Source organism: Aythya fuligula, chromosome 2, assembly GCF_009819795.1.
Source record: "Aythya fuligula isolate bAytFul2 chromosome 2, bAytFul2.pri, whole genome shotgun sequence".
Lineage (NCBI taxonomy): Eukaryota > Metazoa > Chordata > Aves > Anseriformes > Anatidae > Aythya > Aythya fuligula.
The window spans coordinates 6,890,481-6,905,834 of record NC_045560.1 but is presented as its reverse complement, the minus strand read 5'-3'; the positions used below and the strand labels follow the sequence as shown (position 1 = coordinate 6,905,834).

General features: G+C 39.6%; 1 protein-coding gene across 1 annotated transcript; it reads right to left on the bottom strand.

The window, feature by feature from the left end:
- Positions 1-4,533: 4,533 nt before the first annotated feature.
- Positions 4,534-9,507, bottom strand: C2H9orf152 (chromosome 2 C9orf152 homolog). The gene is made up of 2 exons (XM_032183357.1): positions 9,279-9,507; positions 4,534-5,201 (listed from the first exon to the last, which is right to left on the bottom strand). Exons 1-2 carry the CDS (start codon positions 9,505-9,507, stop codon positions 4,630-4,632), a joined length of 801 nt encoding a protein of 266 aa, XP_032039248.1. The 3' UTR covers positions 4,534-4,629.
- Between the last annotated feature and the right edge of the window lie 5,847 nt (positions 9,508-15,354).

Here is a 15,354-nt window from a genome sequence, read left to right as displayed (position 1 = left end):
TACAAAGGCAGGGGGTCAAGCAGTGGTGATGAAGAGGAGTTATCGGCCTTCGTCCCCATGACCCCCCAATGACCACTAGCAGGCGCAGATGGGAGGAGTCTGTGGAAATGACTTCTTGGAGCTAATTTTAATACAAAGCAGAGATAGGTTATTCATATGTATAGGTGTATTGGGAAACTTCATGCATATATAACTTTTTCCTGTATATAACCAAAGCAAGTCAAGTGTTGAGGTGTGCATGCACTTGGGAGCTATCCCAGTGCCAAAATAAACCACACACCTACTTTCTAACTCATTTACTTTGAGTTGTAGAGTTATTTCAAGAATCAATGTCTGCTTGTCCCCTCGAAAATGATTTGGAGAACAGATTTGTGCTTGTTGTGCGGGTGTTAAAATTAAACTGGGTTCAGAGACCTGAGTGGAGCAATACATCGTGTGTTGTGGTCCATGGGCATGCCTTTTACCTCCTGCTGCCATCCCCGTAGTGCCCCATTGCTGGGAACAGGCTGTGAGGCCAGGTGGGCTGTCTGGTGCTACACTTGTACCAGAGACTCCCAAAAGTTTGCAGCTCATAGAAACACAGAATATCCTGAGTTGGAAGGGTCCCACAAGGACCACTGAGTCAAACTCCTGGCTCCAGGTGTACCCAAAAATCAGAATTCAGCTTGCTCCTGGAACCCTGTTGGGGCCTGTAAAAGACATCATTATTTCTGGTGTAACCCATTAAAAGAATGCTTTAACTTGTGAGTTGATACTCTTTTGTGCCCAGTTGTCCCAGTAGCTAAGGGATTTTCTTCTAACTGCTCTGATAAAGTTAAAGCGCTGCCCAAGAATATTACTTATTCCAGAACAGATGGCCCTGCAGGTCAGTCCTTATGTAAAATATATTCCTTACTCAGTCATGAAGCTAGGTGGGGGTGCTGCATACTGAAGCTTAGAAAATGGGAACTTCACAGGTACTGTGGTTCGTGAACACGACTCTGAACTAGAATTTCAGGATTCCAGGCTCCCCCACGTGCATAAATCATTCAAGTTTGCCCATGGGTGAAGTAAGGGTATTGTTACTGAAATTGCTTTTATGACAAGTCTTGAGTTCAATGCTTGAAACTCTGCTGAAGCTGAGTAACACAGTGATGGTAGTTACTCCCCCATGATCTCCAAACATGAAGAAGCTCCAAACAGCAAAGGGTTTTGCAAATCAGGAGCACTTGAGAATTGGGACTTGCTAATATCTGAAGGTTTCCATTTTTCTTCTCATGAAATGTGTCCTTTATTTCATTTTTCCCCTTTAGAGGGGAAAAAAAAAAAAAAAAAAAGTAGAATTCTCCTCAGGCAATGTACCTGTGTAACATTTCAGTCTCCTGAAATGTAACAACTTTTCTCAGAACTAAAAATACTCCACTAACAAGTGAAAATTCGTTGAAATTTATCTTCCATAATGACCTTAGGAATTAAGCTGAAAGACTTCTCCAGAGGCAGAATGCCCTTCCTAATTAAGCTCCAGCTAGTACAAAGCAAAAAGCAAGCAAGTTTGCTGGAGAACACTCAGGAAAGGCTGAACTGTTTGCATGAAAGTGCCTACAAAGGATTGAGTTACTTAGTCCATGCATAAACTTTCACCGAGTTTTAAATCAAAGTACTCAAGGTCTATGTTTAATTAAGATAACTAATTCAAAGCACTTTAAAAACAATTTAAACGTATTTGCAGAAAATAATATCGCTAATTTAATCAAGTAGGTTTATAGAGTAGGTAAGTGGCCAGATAACATTTTAAAATTTCTGTGATAATGATTTAAAAGTTTAGAAGTTGCATTCACTGAAATGTTTTTGACTATTTTACTGCAAGTACCCAGCCAATATGACCTTAAATTAAATTTTTAATAGTTCTTATAGTGGCTTCTTGCTAGCATGGGATTTTTTTTTCAGTTATTCCTTTGGCTTTATGTGATTCCCTTATGGTCTACAGACTTGGAGATGCAACAAAAATAACACTCCAGTATAATGAAAGGCTGGAGTACAAGTCAATATACTCTGTAATAAGAAAGTCAGGTAAATAGAAAGCTAACGTGCATCACATAGTTCAAAAAAATCATTGTCCCTCAATATTTCTCTCCAGGTACTTTCTTATGGCTGGTTATTTAGTATTTTATCCCTGTTGTACCTATACCTCTTATTCATATCTGTTTTATCTATTTTTTTTCCTTTCTAATCTTTCTTTAAGTACTCTAAGTACTGTTTTTGTTGCTGTTTTGGTTTGTTTCTTTAAGTGTTTATGATTGCTTATTGATGTTTCATGCCTACACTGAAATAGGAATTGGTATCTGAGCTGGAAACCAGTCTGTGGCAAGCCAGTTTATTGAAAACATCAAAAAAAAAAATTTGAAAACACTGAAAAATCACAGTGAATGCTTCTACCAAACTGATGTCTTCAATCTGCTGCTTTTACTAAAGATGAATGAAAAATTCTTGAGGAGTTACTGGGGCATACTCATCACTATCGGTAACAGCTGCTGCTTTTCAGCGTGGCATCTCAAAATACATTACTAAGCAAGTCCTGAGCAAGAAGATCAGTAAAAGCTACTGAAGTATATCTTTAGAGAATTTTGTTAAGGAACCTCGATATTCTTTTGCCTTTCTCGTAAGAATGGTCACTTCCAGGAGACAGTTGCCTGCCTGTCTACTGATGTTGGCTGGATCAGTGTGGGACATGAGAGAATTTAGGTCTGGAATGGTGTTGAGTGGCACAGAAAAAAAGGAGGCTTGGCAAGAGGGGTTAGAACAGCATTATATTCTATGATATTCTTTAATTTTCTGCGCTCTTACGAAACACCGTAGTACTGTGTGCCATGGTACTGGGGTATTCTCACAGGGATTGCATCCAGATCAGGGGCCCCCAGCACCAGCAGGACAGGGACTTTTGGGGTGAGTCCAGAGGAGGCCACGAGGATGCTCAGAAGCTGGAGCAGCTCTGCTGTGGAGCCAGGCTGAGGGAGTTGGGGTTGTTCAGCCTGGAGAGGAGAAGGCTCTGGGGAGACCTCACAGCGGCCTGCCAGGGCCTGAAGGGGGCTGCAGGAGAGCTGGGGAGGGACTCTTGGTCAGGGGGTGTAGGGATACGACAAGAACTAATGGTTTTAAACTGAAAGAGAGTAGGTTTTGAGTAGATACAAAGAAGGAAATTCTTCACTCAGAGGGAGGTGAGGCCCTGCCCCAGGCTGCCCAGAGGAGCTGTGGCTGCCCCAACCCTGGCAGTGCCCAAGGCCAGGCTGGATGGGGCTGGGGGCAGCCTGGGCTGCTGGGAGGGGGCCCTGCCCATCGCAGGGCATTGTAACCAGGTGGACTCTGAGGTCCCTTCCAACCCAAACCATTCTCTGCTTCTGTACTTATGGCTATAAACCTCCTGCAATGGAAGCATAGGCTGTGATGGCTGTGTGCCAGCTGGCTCTTTGTAGGGCTGTGAAGTTTGTGGGCCATCCACCCGATCCTTCTTTTGCTCTCCTCTTAGGGCTGTGGTAGATGTGGAATAGTTCAGAAGAGCCAGTGGCTGCCAGGGGTATAGTTCAAAATCAGTCCTCATGAAATAAGGAGACATCTCAACTCTTCAGTTTTCCTGAAACTTACCTGTCAGAGAGACCTGTCCTAACACTTGCCTCCAAAAGTGGGCGATATGTAGCATGTTTTCTTTTTTCATTGAAAAGCACCTGGGACAGTCTCCTTTGACAAAGGTGTAAAAGGAAGGGAGACAGAAATAACAACTTCCTTTAAAAAATAAAAATAGCATGGGTTTGTGGTACAGTTGTGCCACAACAGCAAACATTAAGCCTTATACATAAGAAATTGTGTCACTGCAGTTATATTTGTGTAGGTTACATCCCCTTTGAGTGCATCCAGCTGTAGCAGCAGAAAGGTGTGTTATATTTCTGGTAAGGAAGGTATGTTGCTGTAGGGTATTGGGGAATGAAATAACTATTTCAGAATTTTGTTTTTTTTTAATGAAATTCTGGGGGCGGAATGGAACCAGCAGTATGTTTTAATAGGATTTACATATAGGGAAAAGGTGCCATTTACTATATCCCATTAAAACAACAATAGAAATGAGCACAGGTTTTATTCATTGATTTTAAAAATACATTGAGAAGTATCACGAATATCTTTTCAACGTTCCAAAAGGAAAGATAATTATCGAATCATGTTTACTGTATAAATCACCTTCAATACTGCTTCATTACTTATTTGTCTAGTCAAATTGTAACACACTGAAATTTAGCCAAGTTGCTTCATTAGCAGTTTTGCTAATCTTTGCTCCAGCTCTTTCAGGTATTTCGACTGCTGTTGTGATAAAATTTTAGTTTCTAAAACAAGTAACCTGAAAATAGAGAAGGAAACAAACAAACAGATAATTGCTCCTGTATCTGGAATAGCAGCAGAAGTGAGTTTCTGTTGCAGTCCAGCATCTTCATTACAAAATGTCACTTTAAGTAATCTGTTGCTTTACAGTCCAATGTAGAGCAGATCTTCCTTGACTAATTAGGCCTTCAGCAGGTTGATCAGGGTAACTAGGAAGACTGTTTTGCTGTTTTAAGCTTTATTCATTTTTTTTTTGGACTAAATTTTAGGTATTACTGAAGGTCTTCATCGTGAGACGTACAACCCAAGCCTCCTTGCTGCTTCGGAAATTCTGGGTGCTTTCTTATTGGGGAAAGGGTAAAAGTCTAGCTTGTGGCAAGCTGGCGTGCATTTTGTAGAGGAAATGTATTGCTGCATCCAAACGGCCGAAGCGGCTGATTTCGGAGGAGGCTTTGGGCAGCTTTCTGCAACGTTGCTGCCGTTCTCTTTGCTGAAACCGTTCACCATGCTCGAACTTCCCAGCTGACTGAGCGCGGATAGTTCACCCTCACCTTTTAATTCCTGGTGCTGCAGTGGGCTGTTTTCCTTTGAAATCAGTCTCTGGTTGTCAAAACTGCACGGTCCATTCCTGCAGTGAGAAGGATCCCAGGGAACTTCTTGACAAGGGGCTTGCGCCAGGCGGTGAATTCCCAGGTGAGTGCGCCACGGTGAGTTGTCTTGCACGTTGCCATTGCTGGTCACCTCCAGTCTGACCTTTCTGATGGGAACATGTTCTGTAAATGACTTCGATTTTCTAACTTTTTTATTAATTAAAACAGCACTGACCATCGATTCTGGGAGAACAGATTCCTGTGCACCTGCAAGAGAATTGCATATATGCAATTTATTACTGTGGCAGAAATTAAGGGTCTAATTTCTGTAGCACACACTCCTCCTTTAAAGCTCTTCAGCTGAGTTTATCTGTACTCTTTCCATCTTTGACTGAGAGTAGTACAAGTTCGTTTGATGCCAGATTACGGAGTAGAAGTATTTCACGTTCAGTTTTGAGGAAATAAATGCTACGATAGGATCAGTCAAAAGATAATGGAGATTTATCAAGTCAATATTGATCTAAGCACTACTCTAAGACTCATTAACAGCACAGATTGAGAATTGACTTTTAGTAATTAACTGCTTGTAAGCAAAAATTCTTAAGGTGAACGAGGGCTTGCTCAGTGTGTTGATAGGTACTGTGATGTGAGAGAGAAAAATGTTTAATTCGATACTGCTTGAGGCTTGTATTCACAACCTAAAAATCATCTGAAAATTTCTTCTTTTTCTGAACAAGGGTCATTAACACAGAGGTGTGTATTTTATTTTTTAATTGTATTGTTTTCCATCTCTATGGCTTAATTTCTCATGCGGTATGAAAGTTACTGTTAGACACGTATAAGATATTAAGGATAGAAATGCTAACGCTACCTTAATTACACATAGCAGCCATCAGATTCCTGAACACAACTGGCCTGTGCCTTGGAAATGAATAGCAGCTGAACCATTATACTAAAGATAAGCAAACAGCGCTGTTGTCATTGTAAGTGCTAATGAAATACACTTCAGTTACTATAAATATAGTTTAAAGTAGGAGTAGGAGTAAGAGAATGCTGACCTTATTTACAGGGTTGAGTTACAGGAACTGTGTCTGTTGCAAGAGGAATTATAAAGCATATTGAAGTGAAAAAAATAGAGTGGTGATTGTGTTTTGAAACAGGAGAGCTGAATAGCTGCTCCAAAGAATTGTCACCTTGAATTTGAAATGAAGCTGGTTTGAATAGGAAGTTGCCTTAAAAAATGCATGCGCACACAAAAAACCTTATAGCTGCCTTTCATGCCATTTAACAAGGACCTATTTGAAGATGTCAGGACCAGCTGATATACTGGCAGTAAATGGTCCTGTGCAACAGGGCTTCAGCTGAGGAGGGGCTTCCGTCACCGTCTCTGGCTCCCACTGCTCAAGCAGTGACATCGGCACAGTTTCACTGAATTTTTTCTGCTCCCTCAGCTGGCCGAGTAAGGTTGATCTGATATGGGCTGCTTGGTGGCTCTTGGCAGTGGGAACCACGTGAGCCCATTTCTTCCATCCCCCTGCAGTGCCACCGGAAGAGAAGAGATGAAAGGACGTGGTGAGTAGAGGTACGGATGTGTCTCTGCACATGTCTATACAGTGAAATACGCTCAGAGAATTTCCTAGGGTGAAACCATTCTTAGAGATAAGATCACACAGTGCTCTATTGTGGAGCAGTGAGAATCAAAGCTACAACTGGACTTTGCCCAGGAAATAAAGCTCAGCTTGGGGGCTGCAAAAAAGTTCACTTGCAAAGGAGATCCTTCTAAAGCCTGCAGAACAGCACAGTGCAGCACCAACCTACAAAGCAGGGCTTGTTCTTCACTTGTGAGACGAGAGGAAGGAGGAACTGAGAGACTGAAGGGATGCAGCTTTGCACATTTTTTGTGGGTATAACTACACTCCTGGATGAACTGGCATTGATAGGCAATGTCAGGTATTATCTAGAACCATTTGAACTGCTCATCAGGAGAATTCCAGGCTGGCTTGAGCTGATCAGAGAGTTCAGGGTAACGCACCAGTCCAAGTCAAATAGCCTGAACTGGTTTTCGGTTCAGGTTTGATTTGATTCCTTGGCTGCAGGTGTGGCACACAAAATTGAGCAATGAGCTCCGATAGGAATGTCCAAGTCCTCTGTTGAATTAACAAACATTCAGCACTCTGAACTTCTAAAGAAAGCTCGAATCAGATCTTTGATCATTGGAAAAGACAGATTATTTTTTTAATTGCACATAATAGCCTTGTTGCAGGGTTGTCTACCATGCGGCCTTTTCTATGTCATCACAGGTGCTTTTACGGTTGTGAAGTAACAAAAGTTGATCTTGCTTCAAGTTAGCTTGGGAAATTCTTGGAGGAGATTTCTGCAGTCAGAGGCCCAGTGTTTACTCTGTTGCCACTGCAGTGCTCCAAATGCTATTTTAATTCCTACAGCAAACACTGCTTTTCTGCTTCGCAGCCAATGAATAATGAATGCACTGCTGTATCATCCCCTACCTGGGGAGTTTCAAGTCTTGTCAGCTTTTCTTCTCAAATAATCAGGAACAGGCAGAAGTGTGACTGTGGCTGTGTGTTTTGGGGAAGGAACAGAAGAAAGTTGTTTTCAGGTGGCTTACCAGTTAGTAACTCATTATTTCTTAACAGCTCTGGTTAGTTCAAGCTTGTAACTGAAGGAGCAGAGGGCAATATGCTGTCTCGATGTGTGTTGCTGCTTGACGTGCTCTTAGAAACTGATTCATGTAACAGCTTCAAAGTGCTGAGCTATGTAATAGGTTTTTCCAAATTCCAAACCATAGGAATGCTTAAGATTAATTCTCAGGACACAGAGAACTCAGCACAATAACAACAACAATCAGCTGCTTCTAACTGCAACATTAATCCTTTCCACATGGCTTGCTGAAAAGTTCAATGCAGAGGGCTATGTTTATGTGGATGTTTTGGTTTCTGTGTATGTACATGAAAACATGTATGTGAACTTCTAAATTTTAAACTTCCTAGAAACTGTACAGCCCTGCTTTATCATTCTTTAAACTTCTATTGCTGTACTGGAAAAAAAAAAAAAAAAAAAAAAAGGCTACATTCATTATATCTGAAGTTTCGTCTGAATTTCACCTAAATACAGACCTCTGCTTCCTTTCTTTACCTGGTTTTGTTGTTGCAATAGTTGACTAGATGGCCTGTTTTGTCTTCATGTTAGTTTCCTTCTCATACCTGATAAAATAAGCCTGTGTATTCATATCCTTTTCTTCCTCACAGAGGCTTAAATTCTTCTAACATTACAATTTCTAGACATTTGAATGAAATGATACTGAAGAAGTTAATCTGTTTTATGGCTCATGATGTGTTTTTTCAATTGTTTTGATGATAAGGTCTGACCACCAAAATCGAAAACTGCTGAAAAATATAGGGGAAAATGTAAAGAATGAAATAGCCCAAGTTCTGCATTTGTTGAGCTAAATACTAATATTGGAGGTGAAGGAAGCAGGTTTTGCATATTATTATTACATTCATTCATTATTACATAATATTACATTCAAAAACAACTTCATTAATGGAGTTAGTATTCTCAATATCACTTTAACTTAGAAATGAAATGAAAACACATCAGAGCAATATGATAAGCAGCAGACTAACTAAAAACTTCAAAGTAGTTGAATGTTTGTTTTGTAAAAGCTGTCTGACATAGCAGGTAGATGATTGATACTTCATTACTTTTTTATTTATTTAATTTATATATTTTCTGAGCTATGTGCAATGAAAATGCTTTCAGAAGCCTTTTGTTCAAAGATTGTATATTAGTTACCCACTATAAGAGTACATTTTTCGTTGTTGTTGTTAATCAAAAACCCAGCTTATGCCTGATATTTGCTATTACTTCTTGCAGTCTTGCAGAAGGCATTTCTCTACATAGGTAAAGGAGAAGAGAAAAAGAAAGAGAAGACCCAGCATTGATTGTTCTGACAGAAGCATTCAAGAAAGCAGAAATGTTGCAGAGTACATCGCACAAAAAAAACTGATGATAGATGTGAAGTACGTGGCTCCTGTAAGAGATTAAGAACTCTACTTTCCTGACTAAAACCTTATATCAAATATGTTCATCTGTTTCACATTCACGTTAGTGTTTCACTGCTGTGAAACTGATTGATATAACCATAAGACTGCCTTTTAGTGAAATGAATAAAAAAAAAAACACACACAACGAAATGACAGAAAAGGAATTCACTTTGTACCTCTCTTGAAGGTGAGAATAAAAAGAACAAAGAAAGTTATTCAGTATTTAAAGTAAAAGTTTTTACATCTACATTTACATTGTTTCCTAGAAATCAGAGCATACCTGTTTTAAATACAATAATGTGTGACTGCAGCTTTTGCTTCTGTTTTATATGGTCGTACTGCTCCTCAAGTAAGGTTACATCCATCTTGGTTGGCTGCTTATCACGATCTGAAGCTTGTTGCTCTGAGGTATGAGTCACTGAAAAAATACCAGTTATGTATTTGTAAGCCTTTACCATCTGTTCCCACAAGGAAGAAAAACTCATGCAAAAGCAGGCCACTTCCTTCATTGTGCTGGCAAAAAAAAATAAAAATAATAATAATACAAAAAAAATCAAATATGAAGCATCTGAAATCTTCCTAAATGAAGAAGTAACTTTCTTCTGAGTATGGTGATTTCTTTCAGAAGTTGTGCTGTCTACTCTGAAGTCGTGGATATCCGTCAGCTTGTTCTTGTGCAGCGTGTCTTGAGCTCCTGCATACAGGGTTCATGATTATGACTGGATAGTTAGATTCAATGTTGACTTAAGGTTGTGAGCGCATGAGGCTTTGCCAAAAAAAACAGTGAAATACAAAACCTCATTGAACACAGTCAGGTGCAAAGAGGGCCGGATAATGCTGGTTTATATAGTAATGTTAATTCTTAAAGGGATGCTGTCGTGGTGACCTGCCCATGACAGTAATTGCATCAGGAAAAAAATCTTTCCTCAGGTTTCTTTCTGTGTATTTTGTGCTTTTTTCCCCCTTTACTCTTCCTTCTTTAATTTTCATCCAGCTTCATTCTTGTTGCAGCTTCTTTGGGCAGTGGGATGGGGACTGGACTGAGAACCTTAATAACAACTTGTTCTTATTGCTTCCTTTTCAGAATGTGTTTGAAGTATTCCTGGGTGCAAAGACAAAACAGTGCGTGCCAACGACTCTTGAAACTGGGAAGCCAGAGATAGAAATTCCTTCCTTGCACTCATTCATTTTTTTCTGCATTTCTATAAAATGAAATAAGCTGCAGAAATAATAATTTATGTACTGAGAGCTGAATAAACTCTTTGAACATGTGGTGAGCCACATTTTAAACATTCTTACATGTTACAGTGTTATCTAATAATTATATTAAAAAAGGTAAATGGCTTTGGATCATGTCAATTAAAGTATGAGACTCTCTGAAGTATCAGCTGCAAGTTCCTGTCCCTGAAATATCTCCACTTGATGCTGTTACAAGGGTCCAAGAGAGTCGCATGGGAGAAAATAATGCTGTTAAACAGCAGAGTCAATATAATTGTTCAGCTGCTAGGTTCCTTGCGATGAGAAACATTGCACAAAAACAGTGTGAAAGGGCAGAGTGTGGAGGGAATGCCTGTGTGCTGTATTTTTCCAGTTACTGGCAGAAATTATGCTCTCATTTGCATTATAAATGATTGACTGAATCGGGTTCAAAATCTACAGGTCTGAGGAACCTGTTTGGAAGTTGTGTGTTTGCAGGTGACAAAGCTCTAGCTACAGAGTTAGGTGCATAGAGTTCTGGTAAGGCTCAACAGGCTCAGGTGTAAACCTGCTTTAATTCACTCATTAATTGCTTCTGGCTTCCCAATGTGTTTGTGTCTTGCAAAACACATTCCCTACCTCAGCTGCAGGCTTTTTCTGCCCTTGCCAGGGAAACAAAAGTAAGCACAATACTTTATCAGACGCTGTGGACACTCCTCAGGTTAGCTTCCCTCTCTTAACCCTTGAAAAATCATGTGTTGTGCTAAGAGTTGTTCTGATGTGTCATGGCTCTGCTATATCTGTGTGGATATCCTGCCTTCAGCAGTGGCAAACACCTGGTGATCTGCGGAAAGGAGTACCTGAGTCACCTTGTTTTTTCAGTCTTCTGACTTGGTGGCACGTGGAGTCTCCCCCTGGACCTTCATGCAGTTGGTTTCTTACATTGGGGCAGGTGATTTAATTAACCCCATTACAGTTTGAGCTTGCACTCAATACAAACATTATTAATGCTTGTAAAAGTTACCCAAGCTTTTTAAAATTCCAGGCACAGTGTTTGACTCACTGCCCTCCTAAGAAAGTGACTTGTACAACCTGAGTGTGTGTTGCAGGCAGAATTACTGCGGTAACATCCTTTGACGTGACATGTAGGCTCTGTCTTAAAAGACAGACATTTAACTTCTCATTAGAAGGGCATTTAAAGTGTGAGTTTTCATCTGATCAGAAACTATTATGATTTTTAATCATTTGTACAATACCAGCACCTCAGGCTGGTGGAAAAGCCATCACTCTTAGCTCCACAAATGCATTATACAGGGCGGTCTCTTCCCAAGTTGCGTGGGTAAATAGCAAAAATATAAACAGGGGACAGAAAACAGAAGCCTGAAGATCAGTGGAACCAGGAATAGGAGTGGTTTTGTGTTACTGAGCCAGCCCCTTACACGCTGCAGTTTTTTCTTTTCAGGGGAAGCTTGTGAACATGGCATCTTGACCGGGTCTCAGGAGGTGTGCTCGTGTGTACATATGTATTTGTGAGCCTGTACTTTGCTTGCTCTCAAGGTGTGTATGTGCATACATACGCGTGTGTGTTTTGTGAATAAGTTGCAGCCAGGATATGATTCATAAAGTGAGGTGCAGGGCTAATTTACAGAGGCTCACAAAGTAAATAGGGATGTGTTTTGGATGTATGGCGAGTTGATGCAGCTAATCCTTGTTATACCACAGACATAAACTTGCAAACTGGCTTCTGTTCTTACACCATAATGGAACAACTGTCTAAGTTTTGCTAATGAAAAGAAAAATCTTATCATATACACACGCAGAATTGAAACGATGACACTGGTTTAAATCAGTCGTTCAGTCCTTACACACTTGCATCTGCAGACCCCTGTGCGCTTTAAAAATACGCAGCAGATGGCACTATTGGAGTGGTATGGCTGCAGGCTGCCTTAGTCCTAAAATGTTAGAGGGCCAGATTTGGCTTGTAGGTTGCTGAGGAATAGGAGCAGTCGAGCCATTTCTTAGCACTGGTAGATGTATGTCCTAACAATACCACAGGTTTTGAAAACTTACTGCCGTGATTAGGTTTCTGTACAAACTTGGCTTGCTCTAATTGAACAAACTCCTCTCAAAAACGTCGTCTGAGTGATTTTAATTTGATTATCCACTGAAGTCTGAAGTGCTGTATTTTCTCTTAAGTCTGTTCTTCCATCACACAATGGAAGCAATTTTTCATTTCCTTGAGGCAAAATAAATTTGAGAGTACTTCATAATCCAAAAGCAATGGCTTTTAGAACTTGAAGTAGACGCTTACTGCCCTTGACCTTCGTTGCAAAATCTCATTTAAAAAGATGCAACTAATTTTATCTCAGACTAATTAATTTGCGACTAGCAAATTAATTTTTTATTAAAAAATGTTTGGGGGATCTTATAGCAATAATTGTTGATTTAAAGATAATTAAAAAATGCTCCTAACAGTTAACTGTGACTGAATGCGCTTCCTACAGCACTGGATTTTCCTGCACACCTGGGACTGGAGGTATGTATGGTTATTCAGATTATTCATGTGGAGAATTACAGACATATGTCCTACACTGTTTGTGCAGCTTGTAAAGGTAGAATACAAAAAAAAAAAGCTTTTTAAGTGACACTGAGATGGAAAAAGTTACTATGATAATGCCCTTTCTGTAACTTTCTATATGCTTTTTTTCACTCGTACACAGTATTCAAGTGTTAGAAACTGACTGTTGTTAGAAAATTTAGGAACAAAAAAAAAAAAGGTAGAAACAAGGTGACTGCTATTATTTGTGCTTCAGACAATCTTATCAGAATCAATTGTAATTATTTACTTTTTAATCATTTTTTTTTTATAAGGGCACGTGTGTTTCTGTTGTTTGGAAGCACAACCTTAAAGCATGTCATGGATTGGTTAAGGAGTTTGAGCACAGGACTCCGATGATGCAAGACCTTTTTTTGGTGTTCTCTGCATGTCCATGCTAATGGGATGAAGGTGCCTATGAAGCAAGTTTTCAGAAGGATTTTGAGACCTTTCTTCTGATCTGCTGACCTTTTAGGTGCTTTCACACATGAAGGGTTCAAGTGCATCAAAGGGAGAGCAGCCCAGCTGTCCTCAAGTCCCTCTGAAGGTTTGGTGAGCCTGGTTCTTAGGTAGTCCATCTTCACCTTTCCTTGATAGGATTCTATTTTCCCCTGTTATCTCTTGGGGACTTTAGGCAAATATAATTATGTAATGTGTGTGTATTTAGGTATATGCTTTCATCTGTACTTGGTGCTAAGCAATACCCTTTGCAGAACCACAGTGGATTTTGTTCTTTGTTTTCTTTTTGTGGGTGGTAAATGCAGCCACACTGAAATCACTGGGTTCACCTAAGTCAAATTAAACTCTGCTGGCTGTGAGGAGTTAAATGCAGCAGATGTCCTGTATGTGCTGGTTTTTTTTTTTTTTTTTTTTTTTTTGTGCCTGGCTTAGGTTCATTTAAAAACCTTTTCTTCTGTCTTGACTCTGTTGGTGCTGAGGATTAAATAACCTTCCTTTAGGTTGTTAACTGCTATGGAAAGTAAATTAAAATACTAAATTTTCATCTTTTAGAGGGCTGCTTACTCTGTTGGCTGCCTGCACCATTAGGACTAGAATTTCTCCCTCTGTATGAACAATTAGCATCCAAAACTTAGGGACAGGTTTTGGTGTTCATTTTGTAGTTTTGTTGTCCTTGCCCACTGAGCATTTCTGAGATGCCCTTTTAGAAGTGGCAGTGTGGAGAGGGAAGTCAAAGAAGAAACTGAAGTTATTTACGATTTAGACTTTCTAAACAAATGAACCCTGACATCTTCCTTCACCGTTTACCTTCCTTCGTAGTTCTAGTGTTTCTTAAATTATTGTGAACAAGATGGTTATGTTCAGAGTATTTTGACATCATAAAGCTATCCATGAGAAGAGGGTGAGATAGAAGGTGGGTCACCTTCATGGATAGACCTTGAGAGGATTTTGGAAATTCATTGAAGTTTCCTTGATTCTGCATGTCTTAAATTCCAGTTACTGTTGAGCAGCGATCACGTTTGTGGTACTGCTATGTAAATGTCTTTACACCAGCTACTTCTCAAGAGTGTTTCCTATGCATATAGTTATGATGGCTACATCTCTGTGAGATGACATCAACCTGTGTTAATTTGTTCTTGCAACAGACATAACCAGAGAGGATCTCAGGAAGAAGCCCTAATTTCAAATAGGGCCTAAAAAGAATTGGATAAGCTATGTAAATTTTCTGCCTTGTTTTTTTTCCACCTCTAAACTACATGATTTTGATATATTTTTGATGGTAAATTTTTCTTTTTTTTTTTTTTTTTTTTTGATCCTTGCAGGGTAATGCGGAGAAGTGTGAGGCTTGGCCCTTATTATTTTCCATTTAAGGCATTGTTTGAGCAGGAATGAATTGATCTTTGATTGTTTTCAATCGATAAAATGTACTTATCTGTAAGTGGAGTTTGATAAGAATCAAATGCAGCATAAAAGAACTGGTTAATCTCTTGTTAATGAAAAGTTTTATCTGGATGACAACATCTTGCTTTTGAGCTTTAGGACACAAACAACTTAAGAATTCATCTTCAAGGAAATCTGCCAGGTGTGTAAGTTTTAATAAGCCTTGCAAATTACTCTAGTTAAGGTAGTTCTCTGAAAAGGATGGTTAAGTGCTACTGCTATTGTGAGAATGAATATGGACTTGAAATCTGTACAGGGGAGGAAAGTGTCCTAAAAATAAGTTGCTATTCAGAAACGTTCTTCACTTCACTTCACTTCCATGCAGAGATCTCATGAGGAATTTGTACTGCCCTTCATAATCACTAGTAGCCTAACTGAAGTCAATGAAATTACATCTGTAAAACTGGAGTATGTAAAACCAGAAACAATTTCACAGTGCCTGACTCAGTACCTCCTGAAGTCAACAATTTCTGTTGAATTCAGTAGAAGTGAAATTGGAGGATTTTATGTACTTGATTAAATACAGGCTGCAAATTGACCAAAACACATGAAACTGACGATATTGCTGAGATTGTGCAGTTGAGCCTTCATCTGAATTCTTTGCTTATATCTTTTGTTCCTGTACATTCATGTGCTTTTATACGGAATCCTGTGCCAAATCTTC

Coding starts and splice junctions, on each gene's coding strand:
- C2H9orf152 (XM_032183357.1), bottom strand. CDS start 9,507: ATGAAGGAAGTGGCCTGCTTTTGCATGAGTTTTTCTTCCTTGTGGGAA. Junction 5,202..9,278: donor CATTATTGTATTTAAAACAG/GTATGCTCTGAT, acceptor ATTCTCTTGCAG/GTGCACAGGAATCTGTTCTC.